This window comes from Carcharhinus amblyrhynchos, chromosome 10 (assembly GCF_965287045.1).
Source record: "Carcharhinus amblyrhynchos chromosome 10, sCarAmb.v2.hapA, whole genome shotgun sequence".
Classification (NCBI taxonomy): domain Eukaryota; kingdom Metazoa; phylum Chordata; class Chondrichthyes; order Carcharhiniformes; family Carcharhinidae; genus Carcharhinus; species Carcharhinus amblyrhynchos.
The window spans coordinates 65,620,169-65,642,735 of NC_137333.1; the positions used below are offsets into that span (position 1 = coordinate 65,620,169).

At 42.1% G+C, this 22,567-nt stretch overlaps 1 protein-coding gene across 2 annotated transcripts in view; it reads right to left on the minus strand.

The window, feature by feature from the left end:
- The window catches only part of pdgfd (platelet derived growth factor d), a 156,136-nt gene that overhangs the window by 45,696 nt on the left and 87,873 nt on the right, over positions 1-22,567 (minus strand). Inside the window, exons 2-3 of one of the 2 annotated variants that reach the window (XM_080197218.1) lie at positions 20,255-20,441; positions 6,352-6,538 (exon numbers count right to left, since the gene is read on the minus strand). In XM_080197218.1, the coding sequence (XP_080053344.1) occupies positions 6,352-6,538; positions 20,255-20,441 (374 nt within the window). Of the gene's footprint in view, positions 1-6,351; positions 6,539-20,254; positions 20,460-22,567 lie in introns of both variants that reach the window. The other variant, XM_080197217.1, reaches the window with a different exon arrangement.

Consider the following 22,567-nt stretch of genomic DNA (forward strand, 5'->3'; position numbering starts at 1 on the left):
ATACACTTACCTGACCTAATCCCCTTGACACTAAGGAGCAATTTACCATGGCCAATCCATCTAACCCACACATCTTTGGACTGTAGGGAGAAACCAGAGCAGCATGAGAAAACCCACAAGATACAGGGAGAATATGCAAACTCCACACAGGGACCCAAGCCGGGAGTTGAACCTGGGTCACTGGCGCTGTGAGGCAGCAGTGCTAACCACTGTGCTACCGTGCTGTCCCTGGATCTTTCCTGGAAATGTTGTGTCCCAGTGACAGGGTTAGCCATATTAATATTGTGCCTAAGAAAGAGGTTAGAGGTTGTCAATTTTGCAGCAAGTATCTCACCTTCTGATGCCTCAAAGCCTTTCCATCATCTCCCAGGTGAAAACCGTGAGAGTGATGGAATACTGTCCACTTGCTTGGATGAGAGCAGCTCAACAACACTCAATGGCAAAGCAGTTCGCTTGACCAGCACCCCATCTACTGCCTGAAAAGTTCATGTCCTCCACTGTCAGCATGCAGTAGTAGCTGTGTGTATCATATAGATAAGATGCACAACAGAAGCCTTAGGAAATTGCTTTGGCAGCATTTTCTAAATCTATGACCTCTATCACCTAGAAGGACAAGGACAGTAGATGTTTGGAATCACCACGCCTGCAAGTTCCCCTCCAAGCCGCACATCATTCTGGCTTGGAACTATATCGCCGTTTCTTCACTGACATTAGGTCAAAATCCTGAACTCCCTTTCCAGTACCATTGTGGCGTACCTACACCACTGGACTGCAGCAGTTCAAGAAAGCACTGCCCTGCAGCTTCTCAAGAGCAGTTAGGATAGGTAATCAATGTTTGCTTTGTCAGCCATGTTCACAATCCATGAGTGAATAAAAAAGGCCTTTCTCTCAAGTACTCCCACACTCTCGCTCACCATTGTTCCATCATGATTCCAGATCCCAACAGCCCAGTTGTCCTACAGCTCATAATATCTTTGCCATCCCAAATTCTGAGACACCACACCAGGCATCGACACTCATACTAACATCATTAATTCCTGCCCAATATGAAAATTCCAATGACAAAAGTTGAATTCTATGTAAGTCTCTCAATTTATAATAATGTTATATATAGCATTATTTTTCTGCGATCATAGAATCACAGAAACCTACAGAGCAGAAGGAGGCTATTTGGCCTATCGAGTCTGCATTCACCATAATCCCACCTAGGCCCTATTCTCCTAACACCACATACTTACCCTGTTAAGCCCCTGCTTCTGTGGGCAATTTCGCATGCCCAATCAACCTAACCTGTAATCTTCGGACTGTGGGAGGAAACCGGAGCACCTGCAAGAAGCCCACATAGACATGGTGAGAACGTTCAAACTCCACATAGTCACCCATTGAAATTGAACGTAGGTCACTGGTGCTGTGAGGCAACAGTGCTGACCACTGTGCCAGAAGGAGATTGATTTGTGTTTTCCAGAAAATGGCATGATTTGTTTACTGATGTCATTCCTCACAAGTTGAGTCCCAGTTCAAGTTGGACCATCTGGAGCTGATGTCAAAATCTCCCACAGGATGAAGGTCAATCTGTAACTGACTTGATGCAGTGATCACATAAGTCTGAGAATAGCTCAGCCGCCCACCCTCTCCTTTCTGCCTCTTCGTTAGCGAAGGGCTGTCCGGGTGCCTTTTAAAAATGACAGCAGAGTGCATGACTTCCTGCCTGCCCCACCACAACACTCAGTGGTGCATGTACACAACTAATGAGGTGGAAAACCCCATTTCACGGTGTCAATGACTCCAACTTTCTCATTCCACCATGGAACTTATGATGGGGAAGATTCTTTCTCAACCCTTAATCCACTGCCATCTTTCCAAACTGTCATCCCACCTACAAGCTTTCTTTCCTTTCCGAAGTCCTTGAACATTCGATAAGGTACCCACTGAAGGCTACTTAATAAGATAAGAGTCTATGGTATTGTGGGTAGTAAGTTAGCGTGGATGGAAGATTGGCTAACTGATAGAAAACAGAGAGATGGAACAGTAGCATTTTCAGAATGAAAACCTGGAACTAATAGTTATTTACAACATATATTAACGTCTTGGATATGGGAAACAAATGAATTTGCTAAATTCACAGGTGACACAAAAGTAGTTGGGAAGGCAACTTTGGAATTCTCAACCATTATATTCCAATGTTGTAGATTTCTGCATGGCCTGACACCATCTTACCTCTGTAGTGTCTTCCAGCCTTGCCACTATCCAAAATAACTGTGCTCACTTAATTATGGCATCTTCAGCATCCCCAATTTTAAGTGTTCCACCATTGCTGGCTTTGTCTTTGCCCTGGAATACCCAATTTGAACCCTTCTGTATCTTGCTCTTTTTTTCTTACTTTAAGACATTCCTAAAAACCTCTCTGATCAAGCTTCTTGTCACTTGCTGTTGCTGATACTTCATGGGGTTCAGTGTTGAATTCTGTTTTATAATGTTCTTATAAAAATGCCTTGGCATCTTTTATAATGTAAAATGGGCTCTGTAAATAAATTTTTAAAAAATGAAAGCTGTAATGCTTGTGATGAAGAATTTCTATTATTTTAGCATTAGCATTTTCTTGCTACAACAAAACATTATCTGTTTAGTTCATGAGTCAGAATCAGATGAGGAAGCATAAACAAGGTGACAGCAGTTAATGCTAAATTGTAAATACTCATTGTATAAGTCACTGGTATTGCTCAACCAAGGCATGCAGCATGATAAACATTTATCTTTCTAAGTAATTATTTTTGCAGAAATATATTGTACATCTTTCCTTTTTTTTAAACTTTGAGTGAGGGACGCACATGATGAACATTTTGTAATTTTCCAAAGGTCCTCCAGTTATATCTGGCAGGTTGTTAGTCTGCCTACCATTTATGATGCCACCTTTCCCCGGTATATTTGTTTATTTTACAGAATATCCAATGAGAAGCTTCCATTATTTTTCTTTTGGGAAATAACAAATCTTTTCCTGGAGTGGTAAGCACGAGCTATCCCATAGGATGTTCATTTGTGAGGCTGTCAACTCACACTGCTTGTCCTCCAATTGACACACAACAGAGGGGATCAGTGCAGAGCTATCTGGCATCATATTCAGACACATCCACATGGATGCATGTAACATTTAATACATGGTTTCTCCACCTTTTCCTCTTGTCAATGAAGGAGAATATTTAGCCTGCGGGAAGGAGAGGAAATAAACAGATGCATTTACCTCTATCTTTATATGTAGTGGTAAATAGTTCTTCGGGGCATTTCTCCCATCCCGCTGCGCTAATAAATTAACAACTTACGCTGGGTGTCCGACCCTGAGCACCCCTCCCAGCGCCAGATATCTGGCACTGTTAGCTCTGCGCCAAAGCTGCATTAGGGGAGAATTTCAATGTAATTTCAATGTGATTAGCAGGCTCAGGACTGATGTCTCTGAGCCTGCTAGCATCGCCCACCACCCCACCGCCCACCCCCCCCCCATCAGAGTGTTTCACTCCAGTGAGGATTACAGTAGCTTCAATCCTGGGCTCACTAATTATATTTAAATGGCATTAAAATGTCCTCCTGAATAACTAATGCAGCTCCCTGCCTATTTCCGGCACGGAGCTGATGGTGCTGGAAATCCGGAGCTGGGAAATGTGCTCGGAGCTAGCTGCCCAGCATGGATTGTGCTGATCTGGCCCTGTTAAACTCTCCCGGCCCACTGCGCTAAAAAATCAGCGCAATGGGATGGGAGAATTGCCCCTTTAGTGATGGATAAGCAGCCTGATCATTTAACAAGAGTGAACAGAGGCGGTTGTGAGATGAAGCTGGATGTCATCAGCGTACATGTGAAAACTAACACTCTACTTTCAGATGATGCCAAGATTATGTCTATTAGCCATTTAACCTTTGGAATGGAGTGTTGAAGAGGCTGCTCACTTTTGTAAGTTTACAGTTTGTGCACTTCAAAACACCAGAAACAGCTTGGTTAGTCTAGATGCCAAATACGCTACTTTATATAAAAAAAGTCTGTCTTATACATGCTTGTCCTTTTGTACACTTTTCTCCTTTTTTGTCCTATTGACTAATTTCTTTCTCTTTCTATCATGTTTAGTGTTAAAGAAAAAACTTTTATACATATAAAAAACCTTCAATTTCCACGGTTGTCTTGATTTTGTTTCTTCTATAAGGTGGCAATAATTTGCAAAGAGCAAGGTCCCATATTAGCGATATTGCTTAAATGGCAACAGCGGGTGAGGAGATCTCCAGAGTCTCTCTTTGAATATTGCAATGGGATCCTTGTAGCCATGGTTTAATGTTTAATTCATAGAAGAGGAGCTCCAAATACTGGAGTATTCAATGCTGCACTGCAGCACCAGTCTTAGCAAAAAGACAAAGCTGATGACGAAATGGTTCCAAATTCGTGACAAACATATCAGCCATGATCGAGTGGTGGAGCACTAATTGTGGCCTAATTCTGCTCGTTGATCTTATGTTAATTCCAAGATGTAAAAAGACTCAACAGAAGTTATTTATTTTCACACAGGAGAGCAAAATGAGGGAGCATGAATTGAAGCTGAAAAGGGATAATGTTTCACTGAGTAGAAGCTTTCCGTTTTAAAGCTGGATCGGGGGAGTTTCAGAAAAATGTTGGATCAAGGTCTGATGCATTCCTGCCTCTGAGTGATCTTCCCAGAGGTGAGTTAACACCGGCAAAGGTTACCCATCCAAGGGTGATGGACATGGCATAACTAAATATCCATTTGCAGACACTTTTAGCTCTCTTTTGGGATCTTCCTGTGTAGGATGGACTCCCTACTGAGGACCATGTCTGTAAGTGACTGTAGGTGACTGGATTCAGGAGCCTGCCAGGCCTCCAGCTTTAAGCTCAAATCTGGAAACACAGTTATCAGTGGGCCACATCTGCAGCTGCTGGAATCCTGTGTAAGGGTTTATCCGCCACAGGGCTGGCCTGGCAGCTGTGGGCAGCATTCATTTAATAAGATTTAGCACCCTAAAATGGAGGCATCTTCTCAAGCATCTTCCTAAGCAACAGTGCCCACCTCTGCTTGGGGAGACTATGGTCCTGATAAGGCTGCAAACTCTCTGATGAGGTTGTAGGCCCAAGATAGCCTCTTGCCATCCTCAATTGAGCAGTGGACCTGGACATGGCCTCTGAATTGGATGCCTCAGGGAAGAATTAGGAAACTGTTGGTGCAGGATCAAGATAAGGAAATGATTCAGACCCTTGATTAATGATTAGAGATGACACGATTTTGCCCAATAAAAGCATGGGTGGTTTTGGGGCGTAGCTTACCAAGACTGTGAGGCTTAAATGCCTTCAAGGTCAAAATGAACATTATCTTGAACAGAAACACATCACCACTTAGATGTGTTAGGCCAACAGGAAGGCATAAAATGATCTTTTCCAGCAATGCCATGTTTCTATATTTCAAACTGGCACCCTTTGAGATAAAGCACTTCGACCCATTTCTGTCAGTTACCTCTCCTCAAACCGAATCCCTCCAACTTCCTTGGACAGATTATTTCCATTACTCCTCCAACAGATTATTTCCACTTTAGACCCAGTGTTCTGAAGATAGAATACCTCCACACCATCAAATATGATGAGTGGCATGGTGGTACAGTGATTAGCATTGCTGCCTCATAGCACTGGGGACCTAGGTTTTATTCCGCCTGTCTGTGGAGTTTGCATGTTCTTCCCATGTCTGTGTGGGTTTCCTCTGGGTGCTCCAGTTTCCTCCCACAGGCCAAAGATGTGCAGGCAGATTAGGTAAATTGGCCATGCTAAATTTGCTCCTAGTTCCAGGCCAGATTGGCAGAGGTTGCAGGAATGGAGCCTGGGTCGGATTGTTGCTGGCGCAAGCTTGATGGACTGAATGGCCTTCTTCTGTACTGTAATGATTCTATGATCAGTTTTACTTCCTCTTTAATTGAATGTTTCCACATTTTGTATTACAGCCCAAATACTTCCAAACCTCAGACAGAATGAAATATTGTAATTTGTGTATATTGCCAGACAGTTTTTGGAATGAATTAGGAGAGAATGTACAACAATTCTACTATATTTGAGAACAACCATTCTAACTGAGTATTCTAACTTGCCAATTTTTCATGCTTTCTCTGAATATTTTATGTGGGATATATTTAGACATGATATTATCGCATATGACATTTAGCTTCACGCTGGAACATAATAACCTAACTGACAGTATCTCCACAGAATCTATCTCAACTCCACCATGCAACTAACTGTGAATTGGAAAGTCCATTGATGGAAATGTGGTCATATCTGTGATTTCTAGTTCCACATTAATAATGGATATTACTTACCACTTCCACTGGAGAGTAATAAATGCGAAATCCAGGCTTGGCCACAAAATATTCATCTGATTTAAAGGTTATTCTTAGCCTATTGCTTTTTGATATTAGTCTTGGGGGAACTTCCTTATTTCCACACCATCTTCCACGAATAATTCGGTTTGTGTCAGAGATATCTTCCACCTCTACGAAATCATATCTAAATGGTAGAGAAAGACAAATGGTTACTTTTCCAATTAATGCACTTTCTGTTCCTTGGGGATTTCAGTGGGTAAGTAAAGCATCCCTTCAAGCACTAATGAACATAGCCCAAGGATATCCTGCCTTTGGGACTGGATTTTCATTGAATTAGGGAAGAGTCCATGGAGATGTAAAAATGGTGGCCTGGACCCAAATTCACAGTTCCCAACCCCATTCCTGGCACCATCAATTTTATTAGACTGATGAATAAGCTGCTCCCCAGTGAAAAAATTGTTTGATTGACAGTTCTTGCACACTGATGTATTATATCAGTTACACAATGTTCACTTGCACAACATAAAGGGATTTCAATTGTTTGCAGTTTCAGCTATTAATACTTTAAAGAATCTGGATGATTGACACTTTAAGGGTATTGTTAAAGGACTTATTTTTAAGAAAGTAGAAAGTTATGAATGACTTTTTTAAAGCTGTATCACACAAATGATTTTGACTATGAGGTTCACTGATTCTGTACAGTGTGTATAGTCGGTGAATAGGTATGGAGGTGCCAGTACTTGGTATTGAGGGGCCATTGTGTGTAGCTGGGGATATAGTCTGGCATGAAGAGAATGATGGTGGATGATATGAGGAGCCATGGGGGGCTGGGTGTGGGGAACAAGACTTGGCATGGAAGGTTCACCAGGATGTTGTCTGGTCTCGAGGGTGTTGGCTATGAGGAGAGGTTGAATCTAGGATTGCTTTCACTGGGAAAATGAAGGTTGAGGGGAGACCTGACAGAGGTCTACAAAATTATGAGAGGCATAGGCAGGGTCGATGGTTAAAGACCTTTTCCCAGGATGGACGTGTCAATTATGAGGGGACACAGCTTCAAGGTGAGAGGGGGAAAGTTTATGAGAGATGTGCAGTGGAAGTTTTTCACACAGAGTGGTGAACATGCTGCCAGAGGAGGTGGTGGAAGCAGGCACATTTAGCAACATTTACGACACATCCGGATAGAAAAATGAATAGGGAGGGAATAGTGAGATACAGACCAAGTAAGGGCAGAAAGTATTTTCATTTAGTTGGGGCATCATGATCGGTGCAGGCTTGGAGGGCCGAAGGGCTTGTTCCTGTGCTGTACTTTTCTTTGTTCCTTTGTTCCATTTGTCAAACTGGCCATGGGTGGAAAGCCATAGTTTGGCAGGGAGGGTATGAAGGGACATGGGGTGGGGGATGGCTGGGAAGTGGGGGGCACAGGGAGAGTGTGGGGGTGAGAAGGTAGAAGGGGTGAGAGCTAGAGGATGTTCCTTGTTTTGGCATGAAACGCCAGAACATTTTTGAACAGCCTGCCTCAGCAGCTGGCAGCCTCCATGGACTGCCTCTGAATCTTTCCTAGCTGGTAGGGTTGAGGAGGGGGTTGAGGGAGAAATGTGTCTGATTCTAAATTTCCTGACTCCCACTACCCTCTTCTAGATTGAAAATCTAGCCCTTGATCTCTGGTCTGTATTCAACTACCTGATGTTAACTGGATTAATAGTGTTATACTGGGCCTCAGTATTCCTGGAGTAAAGAGTAAAGAAAGAGTTCCCATTATTGATTGCAATCCAATCACATAGGCTGGTAAATGTATGTGCATCAGTGTCGGGTGGAGGGAAGGATAGAATTGGACTGAGCTATAATTATCTCTCCCTTCAACTCCACAATGGGAACAATCATGAAGAAATATTCTGGCCTTGATCCTTGCAGGAATGGCGGGACCATTTTCAGGTTGGCAAGATAGATAAGCCTTTATATAGCGTCCTTTACAAGCAGCGACCACCTCAAAGTCCTTTACAACAAATGACGGATTCTTAAGATGTGGTCACTGTTCTAATGTAGGAAGCATAGCAGCTAAAATGTGCACAGGAAACCTAACATACAAGCAGCAATGCCATAATGACCAAATAATCTGCTTTGGTGATGTTGTTTGAGAGATGAATGTTGGTCAAGACACCAGGGATAACTCTCCCACTCATCTTTTAAATGTTGCCATGCAACTTTTAACATCCACCCAAGTAGGGCCTTAGTTTCACATCTTATCCAAAAATCAGCACCTTTGACAGTGCAGTTCTCCGCCTTTACTTTTGGCCAGGTTTAGCTGTAGTTTGGCCATGATCTCGCTTTGGGGTTGCCTGACCAATCAGGCAGGTAGGATGTGCACTGGATGTGTCAAAGGGAGGATTTCTAATTAAAGCATGAGTTACCAGGGATCATCCGTATGTGGAACCTTGAGGCGGCAGCAAACTCAGGAATGGAAAGGAGACCTGGAAAGGCTGCTCCCCGGATCTCTCTCTCTTACCTGGAGATCCAGATGCAAGATCAGAGGGATTGCTGTGAGTTGAACTTTCTAAAGGACAGGAAGAAGGGGACAATTTTGCCAATTAATCAGGTATAGGTGGAATCATGGAATCCCTACAGTACAAAAGCAGGTAATTTGGTCCCTCGAGTCTGTACTGACCACAATCCCACCTAGGCCCTTTTCCCGTAACCCCACACATTTACCCTGCTAATCCTCCTGACTTAAAAGGTCAATTTAACCTTGCCAATCAACCCAACCCGCACATCTTTGGACTGCTGGGGGAAACCGAAGCACCCGGGGAAACCCATGCAGTCACAGGGAGAATGTGCAAAGTCCAAACAGATAGTGTCCCAAGGCCAGAATTGAACTTGCGTTCCTGGCATTGTGAGGCAGCAGTGCTAACCACTGTGCCGCCCCAAGGAATGACCAAATAAGTTCAAGGAAGTCAATGCCAAATCAATGGCAAGGAGCGAGATCCCTCCAACCAGGAGGCAATACATCAAGCATCCAGAAGCTTGGCCTGTCATCAATTCAGGGGATTTAACTCCACACAAGTATGCAAACCAATGCACCTCCCCTTATGGAGGGCATATGAGACTGAAAGAGTCCATTTGGCCCTATCAGTCTCTGCTGGCTGGGAAAACTTTCCCCTCACTCTCCAACTCACAGATGAAGAATAGTGACCTGACAGTGTTTACTGAATTGGTACTCCAGTAAAGAGTTAAGGGAAAAATGTAAACTAACAAGGGATGAAAGCAAACACTTCTTCTGCCCTACAATCTCTCTGGAAGTTAATATTATGTCATTAAGGTACCCTGAGTATGTACATGAATGGAGACCAGCTAAACAATGTAAAGCGAATTTGAAAAGAAAAGAAAATCTGTCACATTCTTAAATGGGATAGACATATTACTAGGAACATAGAAAAAACATGTCACAGGAGCAGGGTGTTCAGCCCATCATATCTATTACAGCCAGGTGTAATGATCTTGCTCCAACTCTTAAACCATTGCACTGCAACTTTTGGCATCTCCAGTGCAAGGCCAAGTATTTTTTTAAATGTGATGTCCCTGTCGCTACCAGCCTTTCTGGCAATGAATTCCAGATCCCCACACCCCTCTGGTTAAAAATATTTCTCAGCTCCCAGCTAAACTAATTCTTCTGCCAATTACTATAAATCTATGCTCCCTGGTTATTGACCCCCCAGTAAGGGAAATAGATCCTTCTGATCGACCATATTGTGATCCCTTCAATTTCATACTTAAATCTGCTGTGTACAAGAAAACAACTACAGGCTGTTGAATCTTTCTTTTGAGGCTAAAGCTCTCCAGTCCTGGCAACTTCAAGGAGAAAATAGCGAGGCATCTTGAGGAGAATTGTTTGGTAGAGCAGTCGCAGCACGGTTTCGTTAAGGGGAAGTCGTGTCTGACGAATTTATTGGAGTTCTATGAGGATGTGTCTAGGGCGGTGGATAGAGGAGAGCCGGTGGATGTGGTCTTTCTTGATTTTCAGAAGGCGTTTGACAAGGTACCTCACAAGAGGTTATTGCAGAAGGTCAGGGGACATGGAGTTGGGGGTAGGGTGTTAGCGTGGATAGAGGATTGGCTGTCAAATAGGAGGCAGAGAGTGTGGGTCAATGGGTGCTATTCGGATTGGTGGTTGGTGACTAGTGGAGTGCCCCAGGGGTCAGTGCTGGGGCCTCAGCTATTCACCATTTATATAGATGATCTGGAGGAGGGAACCGAGTGTATGGTGTCGAAATTTGCTGATGATACCAAGATTGGTGGAACGGCAAATTGTGCGGAGGGTGTGGAGAGTCTGCAGAAGGATCTAGATAGACTGGGCGAATGGGCCAGGAACTGGCAAATGGAATTTAATGTTGGCAAATGTGAGGTTGTCCACTTTGGTAGGAATAATGGTAGGAAGGACTATTACTTACGTGGCGAAAAACTGCAGCAGGCAACGGTGCAGAGGGACCTCGGGGTCCTTGTGCATGAGTCGCAAAAACCCAGCCTGCAGGTGCAGCAGGTGGTCAGGAAGGCGAATGGGATGCTGGCTTTCATAGTGAGGGGGATTGAATATAAAAGTAGGGAGGTCTTGCTGCAGCTGTATAGGGCACTGGTGAGGCCGCAGCTGGAGTACTGTGTGCAGTTTTGGTCGCCGCACTTACGCAAGGATATTTTGGCCTTGGAGGGAGTGCAGAGGAGGTTTACTAGGCTGATTCCGCAGTTGAGGGGGTTGAACTATGAGGAGAGGCTGAATAAACTAGGCTTGTACTCGTTAGAGTTAGAAGAATGAGGGGAGATCTCATTGAGACATATAAGATGTTGAATGGGATGGATAGGATAGAGGTGGAGAGGCTCTTCCTGCTCAGAAAGGACAGTAGGACTAGAGGGCACAGCCTCAGGATAAAGGGGGGGGGCGGTTTAGAACGGAGTTGAGGAGGAACTTCTTCACTCAAAGGGTGGTGAATCTCTGGAATTCTCTGCCCATTGAAGTGGTGGAGGCTGCCTTGCTCAATATTTTTAAGACGCGGGTTGATCAGGTTTTTGATAGGCAAGGGGATTAAGGGTTATGGGGAGAGGGCAGGAATGTGGAACTGAGCCACGACAGATCAGCCATGATCTTATTGAATGGCGGGGCAGGCTCGAGGGGCTAGATGGCCTACTCCTATTTCTTACGTTCTTATGTTCTTCATAAATCACCTCTGTACCCTCTCCAGTATGATCACTTCCTTCCTGGAATGTAATGAGCTGAACTGTATGCAGTGTCCTAGATGTGGCCTAACTTGTGTTTTATATGGTTCCAGCATAACCTCCCTAGTTTTGTATTTTATACTTCAGCTGATAAAGAAGTCTCTTTTGCCTTCCTAACCATCTTATCTATTTGCCCTGCTACCTTCATGGATCTGTGGACATGTACTGTGAAGATTCTATGATTCTATTCTGAGGCCAATCTTCTCCTTTACATTTCACAGTGGCATACATTAACTGTATATGGGGCAATTTCACACGGGTAAGGGGTGCCCCCTGGGCATTGCCAGCTTGGCAGTACCAGCCTGGCCTCCTGGCACTGCCCTAGGGGCAAGTGGCAATACCTGGGGGCACCCTGGCACTGTCCACCTGACAGTGGGTAATGCCAATGGGCTGGGGCCAGAGGGAGGAGACCAGTTGTGGGTGGGAGGGCCCACAGCCACTCTGCGCTCAGTGGCCAAGAAAGAGAAAGACCAGCCATCACGGCTGGGCGGGGGTAGGGGCTGTGGGGGGTTTTGGGACTGCAAGGGAGTTGGGGCTGCCAATGGAATGGTAGCGGGAGATGGGAATAGGAGATTGGGATGGCTGGGCAGTGGTGGCTGGAGGAGGGGGGAATCAAGGCTGGGTGGGGGTGTTGGGGCCAACCTGGACACATCCAGAAGTCCAACGCCGGCATATCCACATCACATCCAGAAGACCAGCGATTGGGACTTGGAGGCGGGGGGCGGTGGTCTGCACGCCTGTGATGGTGGGTTGCTGTGCTGGCCACTGATTAGGCTGGGCAGTGATCGGGAGACCGACAGTGTGGGCTATTGTGCATGTGCAGATTTTGGCGCATGCGCAATGGCCCACTCTCCAGCGAGAGTAAGCTCTGCCCACTGAGTTGTAGCATGATTCACATTAGTGCACTCTGCAGTGCACAGAGTGTGGGAGATTCATTTCGATAGGGAATGCTATTAATGCATCACAGGACCTGCTTCACCCCTATCAATATAGACACCACTAGTACATTCATTGATTTTATTGAGCATAGGTCAAATCAGACATAGATTTAGTGGAGGATTGATATATCCTTTGCTTGAAGTGATATAATTTTCTGTTTTTGAAATTAGAATGAAAATGGGCTATCAGGCAGACTATTTGCAACTCTCAAGTTTGTGTGGAATTTTATATTGCTAGTTTAGACACATTCAAAGAGATGTACATAGTCACCTGGTATTATTCACTTGCATATGTATTTACCAATAGTGTCAGAGCAGCCAGTGAGAATTAATTTTCCTTGAAATTTAGGTAATCTTCAAACAGCTTTCTTACGTTGATTTTCAGCAGAATGACATTAAAATATTTAAGCAAAGGTACATTTAAAGGGATGTGGATCCATCAATGGTTAGATTGAACCATATTTAAATGTGAGTTGGAATGGGTTCCTATGTGTGCTTCCCCAATAGCTGGAGGTAGACAGGAGTCCAAAACTGAATGTAATTTATGCACAATCATTTTTTGTCCTGCTGATGTGCTTGAAGACATTGTCACAGTGTGCTGACCACATAGGTCAAGAAGCCATCAGCGATGAAGAACAATGCGCTTGTAAAGTCAATTCTGTCAGAGAGCAGCTGCTGCCTGATATCCGGTGATAAATGAGTAGAAGCTTGCAAACATGTTCCCATAGAAAAACATAAACATTAGCAAGGGCAGTTAGTTGAAAACAGGCAGAATAAGTATGCATGTGTGGAATTCTCCGGTTGCGCTGGTCTAAAATTCCCATCTGACCATCAATGGCATTTCATATTCTTCTCAACCCACCCGCTAAAATTCAAGTGGCAAGCAGGGATGGGAGAATTCTGGCCACTCAGTCTAGTAGCCACGTTACATGGCATGAAACAATATAAAATTATCCACTGGGGCAAAAGTTAACAGAGTGCAGACCCAGTCTGCATTCTGGAAGACTGGGCAAAAGCAGTCAAGAATCAAGACGTTCTCGTTAATTATTAAAAGTACATTCTGGGAAATCAAAGAATTGAAATGCTTAAATCATGGTTTGTCCTATTTCGGTGATTCCTGTGTTTATGTCAAGGTCGGCCTATTATGATGATTAGGAGATTCATAAAATGCTCCCATATTCTCCCACCAGACATTTAATTTTTAAAATGTGTATGTGTCAAAATGCTGCACTAAAGGTGTGTAGCATTCTGGTATGGCACTGTCTTTTGGTAATTTCTTGACACATTAAAGATGCCAAATGACCTGATCCTCATTAATTCTTATGTTGTTTTCTGATAGGCATCAATAACAGGAACTTTTATTGATTAAAGATTGTAGGCAACTTAATGAAAGTGCTGCTGAGAGCACCTAGGAAGATTCTCGCTCTTTTGTTTAACAAAAAAATGAGGCTGAATGAAGTCAGCCAAAAATTCCATTTGAGAAAAGATTAGAAATATGGTTAATTATTTTCCAGCTTTTCATTGCACTTTCAAAGACCTGGGATACACTACAGATAATGCTGAAATTAAATTTTTTTGTGTCTGCTTACAGTGCCAACTCTTAAAACCAATAAATAATAAAATAAATGATATAATTCTCCCAGTGTTCTTTAGAAAGATAGGGTGAAATTTTGCAGCCCCACAGCGGGAGGACAGGGCCATAAAACGCAGTGAGCCATTCAAAACTTCATTGGCAGGAGCAGAAGGTCCCATTGGCAGGAGGGGCTGCGAAATTACAGGTTTTAGAAAAACAAAAGATAAGAATAGCATTAAAGCAAAATACTACAGATGCTGGAATCTGAATCAAAAACAGACAATGCTGGAAAATCTCAGCAGGTATGACATCATCTGTGGAGAGTGAATTGAACCAATGTTTTGAGTCAGGATGACCTTTCATCAGAGCAGAAGGAAAATCAAATAAGATTTATGCTGTGAGGTGGGGATGGGGCTATAACTGATAGGGAATGGCATAGACAGAAAGACAAAGGGAATATAAATGGTGATGATAAGGATAGGAATGGTGCTAAGAGCGTCCATTAAGAGATCAGAATTTGTAAATGGCATAACAAAGATGCAGAGTGTAGGAATGCGGCAGATGGCCCTAGTGGGGTATGGGAGCTGTGGTGGGGCAGTGGGCGTATGGAGAGTGAGATTTTAGAGGTGGAAAAATAAAAATAAGAATATAAGGTAATAAAAATCGATGAATAAAATGAAAAGAAATGAAATAAAATAAATGGAGATGGAGTGGAGGTGGGAAGGGAACAGGAATAGGTAATTCTCCCTTCAAGCCTGTTAGATCATGGAGTTAAATCAAAGCTGATTATACCTCAACTCCAATTACCCAACTCCGCTGCTTATCCTTTGATATCTCTACCTAACTCAAATGAATTAATCTTATTCGAGAAAATTTCAATTAATCCAGAATCCACAACTGAATACTAAATTTCCATGACCCTTATTTGAAAGTTGCCTGATTGAGCATACAGAGCCTGGTTCTAATTCAAACATTCCCTCAAAAAGCCACTTATTCTGTAGTCTCGCACCAGAGGTATTAGTTTCTCCATTTCTATTGTAACTAATGCTTTCATTACTTTAACCACTTTCAGTCGATCACCCCTCAACCTTCGAAATATGAAAGGAATTTAAACAGGTTAGTCTTTCTATAGGGGAGCCATTCTGACTTTTTCCATTTCCTTTTGTCAAAATACTGATCCTACAGATGAAAAAAAGAACATTTGCATCTCATTGCTGCAATATTAAAACAAGTGTTGGAAATAACAGTAGTTATGAGACAGAATCATGCACTGATCTTCCCTTACTGAGTGCTTTTAAATTTGAAGCATCTACTTAACAAAAGCTGATGCAATAATATCCATGATGAAAATTAGGATAATTCGTTTCACATTTACAACTGCTCAAAATTGCGCTTCACAAGCAATTTAGTCAATTATCCCCCTTTCAACGAAGTCAATTAGACTTACTACACCTGCTTTGCAAGATGTGTATTATTTAATCATTTTCATTTTAAATATCTAATTGCCTCATGTATGCTATGAATTTATTGATAAGTTCACTGCCTATAAATATAAGCAAAGAAAAGATCTACTCAACTAAAGGTCGAGTCATTTGAAAATGTTGCCAGATTATTTTGCTGTAAATTGTAGTGTAGAAATTAGTCCTGTAGTGTTACAGTACACAAATTCCTCTCTGCTATTTCACTGGAAGTGAAAGCACATCGGGTGGGCATATCCATTAAACTAATGCAAAGAAGAAATTGAATTGAGAGCATTAGCCATTCAAAAATATAAATGACAGTGATTTCTACCCTACTGTTTTTAAATGGCCCCCAATATTTTGTATTGCGCAGTTGCTACATAGTTGAACCTCACCAAAAAGTAAGATAGTTCAAATTTTCTTCAATTATTCTTTCAAAATGTAGAATTAATGAGGTCTGATTCACAGCTCTTTGGTTGCAGGCACTCTTGGGGGAGCATTAATTTGAACACGTGTATAAGCTTTGAAAACTGCCGAGTGTACTTTTCAACATGCTAATCATAGAAACCCTACAGTGCAGAAAGAGGCCATTTGGCCTACCGAGTCTCACTGATCACAATCCCACCCAGGCCCTACCCCTATATCCCTACATATTTACCCACTAATCCCTCAAACCTATGCATCTCTTGACACTAAGGGGCAATTTTAGCTTGGCCAATCAACCTAAGCTGTACATCTTTGGACTGTGGGAGGGAACTGGAGCACCCAGAGGAAACCCACGCAAACACGAGGAGAATGTGCAAACTCCACACAGAGTTGATTTGATATTTGCCACCAACAATATTAGACAGAATCATTGTTCATTTAATATGGCACCGCTGATGAGGTGAACTTTGAGTATTTTCAAATGTTTGGGGCAATGATGTGTAAATTGTGTCCAGATGCATCATTGTATATAAATATCATGGTGATGAAAATGGCAGTCCTCTTTTCTCGCTGCATAACTTGTGTTTTGGTTTGTGTGTGCTCATGAAGGTGGAAGATGGTAGTGCTGATTAATAGAACTTGATGCTGAGCTCAATTTACAACTCCACAGGTGGCGGTGGTGGGGGGGAATTTTTAACTTCAAAAAATAAATGTGTTTGAGAGCAGGTAGGTGTTTAAAAGTGCTGACATTGAAGTGCTGGCTCCAATCTGCTGACCTTCGCAATGTGTTTGGCTGCATGTGAGAAACCAGGAGAGATGGGTTGCCAATTTAAGCAGGCTTGGACTTGGGTCACTGCTGTTTCAACAAGGATTTTCACTTTAACTGTAGGTGCAGGACTGTCTTGGGATTCCTCGAATTGCCAATGGAACCAAGGTGAGAGCACAGTAACAACTGAGAAGAATGAAGAAATAACAGTCAAAAAATCCCATAAGTGTTGGAACCTCTCATCTGCTTCCTTGCCTACGTGCCAGGCATTTGCTCACGTTCTTTTTCTGAGAGTATGACTTCACAACTTTGGCAGTGATTTTCACCTCTTTAGAGGTAAATTGCTCTGGGTTAGAGTTAACCATCACATGGGAGAATTGAATGTCTGATCCCCATTTTAGAATCATTGAATCCCTACAGTACAGAAGGAGGCCATTTAGCCCATTGAGTCTCTACTGACCACAATTCCACCCGGGCCCTATTTCTGTAACTCTCATTTATCCTGTTAATCCTCCTGACACTAGGGTCAATTTGTCATGGCCAATCAACCTAACCCACACATCTTTGAAGGAGGAAACCCACGCAGGCATAAGGAGAATGTGCAAACTCCACCCAAGCCGGGAATCGAACCCAGGTCCCTGACGCTGTGAGGCAGCAGTGCTAATCATTGCACCACCATGCCGCCCTTTTCCATCTGTCATACAACAATTCACCATGGGTGCTGCTGTTTTGCTTTACCTTAGAGCTCAGATAAAGGACTAAGATGAACAGCAGCAAGAACACCAATAGCAGAGAAATAAGCAGGACGAACAGCCTGAACTACAGCCATCTCCTCACAGACCTGTTGCTCCATGGGAGAGCCAGAAAGAGCTCAGACGTGCAGCTCACAGGAGCTCATATCTGCCTTACGATGAACATAGGCAGAGGATCAGCTTCCTCACCATGACCAAATACCAGGGCAACTCTGGAAGTGTTTTTCAACGATTCTTTTATTTTTCCATGAGTTCCGGGTACCAGTGGAGGGTCAGTATTTATTGCCCATTCCTAATTGCCTTTGAGAAGATGATGGTGCAGTCCATGTGGTGTAGATACACTGTCAGTGGCTGGAATTCTCCAGCTGCTCATACCGGCAGCATCTTCTGGTCCCGCCGATGGCGCAACCCCACCATGGATTTCCCCGCGGCTTGGGGTGCAGTCAATGGGAAATTCCATTGATAGCGGTGGGAACAGAAGCAGTTTGCCCGCTGTTGGCAAATGACATGTCAATTCTTGCCACAAGAAACACGTGGTGGGAGGCCAGAGTATCTCCCCTTCCCACTCCCCCCCTCCCTTACCCCACCCCAGTGCTCTTAGGAAACGAATTCCAGGTTTTTGAAGCAGAGATAGTGAAGGAATGATGATATACTTTCAAGTCGGGATGGTGTGTGACTTTGAGAGAAACTTGCATGTGATGCTGTTCCCATGTGCCAGCTTCCTTTGTTCTTTGAAAGAGTACAGGTCACAGTTTAGAAGTTCCTATTGAAGGAGTCTGGACAAATTACTCAAGTATATATCTTGTAGATGGTGCACATGGAGTAATAGTGTTCTCATGGTGGAGCAAGTGAATGTTTAAGGTGTGAACGTGATGCCAATCAAGCAGACTGCTTTATCCTTGATGCCGTTGAGCTCTGAGTGTTATTGAAGCTGCATTCATTCAAACAAATGAAGAGTATTTCATCACACCCTTAATTTGTAACTTGTAAGTGGTGGACAGGCTTTAGAGAGCTAAAAAGTATGTTACTTACTGCAGAATTCCCAGCCTTTGACCTACTCCTTGTAGCTACAGTATTTATAGAGCTAGCCCAGTTCAATTTCCAGTCAATTTTAACCTTGGAATGTTGATGATAGGGAATTCAGTGATGGAAATGCTAATGAATGTGAAGGGAAGGTGGTTAGACTCTATTGTTGGAGATGGTATAACAGTGTGAATATTGCTTTCCACTTCAGTTTCTGGTCAAGGATGTTGGAGAGGGATTTAGCAATGGCGATACCATGAAATATCCAGGGTAGATGATTAGATTTTCTCTTGTTGGGGGATTAACACTGCCTGATACTCATGTAACATAAATATTGCTTAAATTTAAAACATGGATAGATTAAATTAAATATTTAATGTTAATGCTTCAAGCATAGGAGGCAAAAAAGCAAGGCCTCATTCCCCCTTTGCACAAATGAGTTTAAACATAATGAACAGGGAGAAGGTCTTGTTGGGAGAGAATATTGATGTTAGTCCTGGAAACAGTGTTGCTAGGAATGAAGTATTGTACCTGTTGCACTCAGTGTTTGGTTATCAGGTCAGAAAGCCCAAGGTATATAGTGAAGCCAGACCAAACCCTAGCAACTTTTCTAGTTTGGCTTTCATGTGAGGACAGGCACAATTCTACTGACAAACCCAGGAGTTTTTACCAAAACAAATTTAATTTAACAGCACAGTTTAACTATAACAAATGATGTAGCTTATTTTTTAACAATTGAACAGTACTTAAACATGATAGATACAACTCCTAACTGCTAACCTGTCACAATGAGTTCCAATCAAGCAAAATTTCTCTCATGGAAGTAAACCCCTCTTTATAACTAGTTTGCAGAAATTAAACAAATAAATCTCCCGACATTAGAGCGAAACCTCAAATAATAATTCCAGCTCGATTGTGGGCATACTTGCTTGTGATTTAGGCTAATGCTCCTGGAGCTTTTAGGAAATCCTCTGGAGGGAAAGAAACCAAGTGTGACTTGTTTTTTCTAAGCAGGCCCAGGTGGCAACTGCTTGTATTTCAAAATGAAGACTGCAAGCTTAGCACCTTCCATTAATCCTATGATTCTGTCCCTATTAATCTACCTAATCAAAACTCACATGGTCCTGTGTACCTAGTCTAAAATCCCAGGAGAACCTAAAGAAACAAAATATCTGTTAACTCAACAAAGTAACACATTCCTAGCTAAAAATCAGTTCTTATCCTGTTTTTTATCATCTGTGCATGTTTCCCAGGCAAATCGACTTTTGTAACAAAACACTGCCTCTTAAAGCAGTCTACAGAAACATAAAACATATCAAAATAGCACAGTATCATCACAGTGTGTCAGGGATAACATGGGATATATATAATTTGCAGCTTCCATTTCCAATCAACAGCTGTAAAATAGGTATCAATGCCAAACACCGTGTTCCATGCCAGTTTGGAGTTCTGATTTCTCATTCTAAATCCCTGCACTATCTATTGTTATTTGACACTGTAAATATATTTGCAGCTGCACCATTTCATGTATGTACCAACCATGAGTCAATTTGACCCATAAATATCAGCACGTTTCATGTGATAATCAAAGACCATTAAAAGTTATAACCCTAACACTAACCACAGCATGAACATGGGAATAGTTAGTTTAAGCATTAATAAGAAGAGAATTTTTTTTAAACTTACCCACTTTTTCTGCTTACCTGCAAATATCATTTTCTGGTTCCTCCAGTCCAAAGCGAGTATCGAACACCAACTGTATCCTTGTGTTTTCAGGAGACAGCAATCTCCACGTCAATAAAATGCTCCTTGGATAGTTGAGAGGAAATCGCGGACTCTGTACAAATCCATTATTCACGGCATTGATTGTATCTTCTTGCCGATAAATTGCTGTGAGGTGATTGCTCTCTGTTAGTAGTCACAACTTGTACAAATTAGTCAGCTGTTTAATTATTGAAGAACAATGCAAAAAAAAGCACCAAAGTATAACAATGAACGATAACTCTTCAAACTTTTAACATTTCCTGTAATTAATGTTATTACATATTTTAAAAATGTAATCAGTCAGAACTGTTGGCGTTTATTGATGCCATTTAGGTTGAGATACATCCACCGGAATTCTACCACCCCCACCCGCCACGGAATCGAAGCGTTCAAGGACAATGGAAATGTCTGTTGACTGCAGATGGGAATTTCCAGTCTCGCTTGAGCGAGGCTGTAAAATCCCGTCCATCATTTACATGTCATCAGCTGTTACTCAGTTGGCTTATGTTACAAACATGCAGACACTGTGGGCCTGTGGGGATGAGAAAGAGTTAAACGCTGGTTATAATTAGGCTAAAAAGAACCATGTATAAACATAGCATAATAGTAATTACTTCATACCCAACAGTCCAGGGGTAGGCTACTGTACAAATGTCACTGAAATTCTACCACACGAGATGACTGGAACTATTTGTGGTACAGCAAACATGGTATCCACCGCAGTAATAACATTTACAGAGTGTTTTTCAGTTATATTTAGTTTTTTGCTAAACTTTGAAAACATCCAGTGATGCAGGTGATGATATAATTTTAAAATGAATTGAATAAGTAATTGAAATGCCAATATCTAAAAAGGATATGAGGTAAGGGCAGGGAAGTGAGATTTGAGTAGCCAGCTGCAATTGAAGAGCTAGTATGGGCACTGGTGACACGATGACATGAAAATATCAGGAATATCCAATAAATAAGAATGTTTTCTATTGATCGTATATTTCAAAATCTGTGGGAAAATTTAGTCTGCTTAAATCAGGGACAGTTTGGTTATGCTAATGGAACTAATGCTTTTGATATATTGATGAGTCTAGCAACACTGTAAACAGGTTAGCCTAAGGCAAGCTGATCAGAATGGGGAACAGACATAAAGAGGGAGTTTTGAATAAGGTGCTTGTGGTTCAAAGGAGGAGACAAGGTGTGAACTTTGCATCTACACTCTAAAAGTTAGACTCAAGAAAATCAGGTAACTAAGTTTGATTTCTGAAGAAGTTAGCTCAGGTATGGGAAGCTCCAAAGGAAAAACTGCATATCAGGAAATGATTAAACCTCTACAAGGATAATCTTTTCATATCACAGTCATAGCAGGAATAACTGTTCAACTCCCAACAAGCAGTATTTGTAATTAAAGTCTGTATTGCTGTTTGTTTTACCTCAGAAGCAAAGCCCAAAGAAATATAACTGCCTGGTGTGGTAATTGTTACTGGATTTTATTTTAATATTTAAAATCTGTAAGATATTGTGGAGCATTCCAGGAAAATCAACACTGAAGGTAATGAAATTAAGGCTATTTGGAACTAGATAAAGTTAACAATACTGTATATAACCATTATCTTAGATAAGGGTACTTCCAGTTTATTTTATTGTTGTTTATGTTATTGCTTAATAAACATTTCTTTTATTTTAAAATCATCACAAAACATCAGGGACATAATTTTCTGGTTTTTAAATCTTTTTTCACATTGTATTAAATTGCAAACTACAGTTGAGAGCAGTTGCTTCAAGTTTCCCTTTAGGGATTCGAAATAACCCAGTGTTTACCATCAGCCGTATTCCTAACACAGGCAAGATGAGACAAATGACTTCCTTCTGTGCTGCAGTTTCTAATAATTCTACATATAATTGGCAAGGCAATTACCTTGCCCTCACATCACTCTTCCATTTACAAAGCTGATGAATTGCAATTGCAAAACACTTTACCAAGGTTCACCTTGTTTTAATATTTATATTTATTATTTTACAGTTGGGGCAGAAATATGAGAGCAGACCAAGGTATAAATAATTGATGTAGCCCCTGCAAATGGAAATAATTTATATATCAGATTACTGTCATTGTATGATCGCCAGATTCTGCCTCAGATAGAACCTATCCAGGCAGTGTCTGAACTTCATTTGTTTTCATCAGCAGGGACTCTTGGCTCCACCCCATCATCAGCAAAGGTTTGTTTCCACGACTGAAAAGGAATCCAAACTGAAGCCAG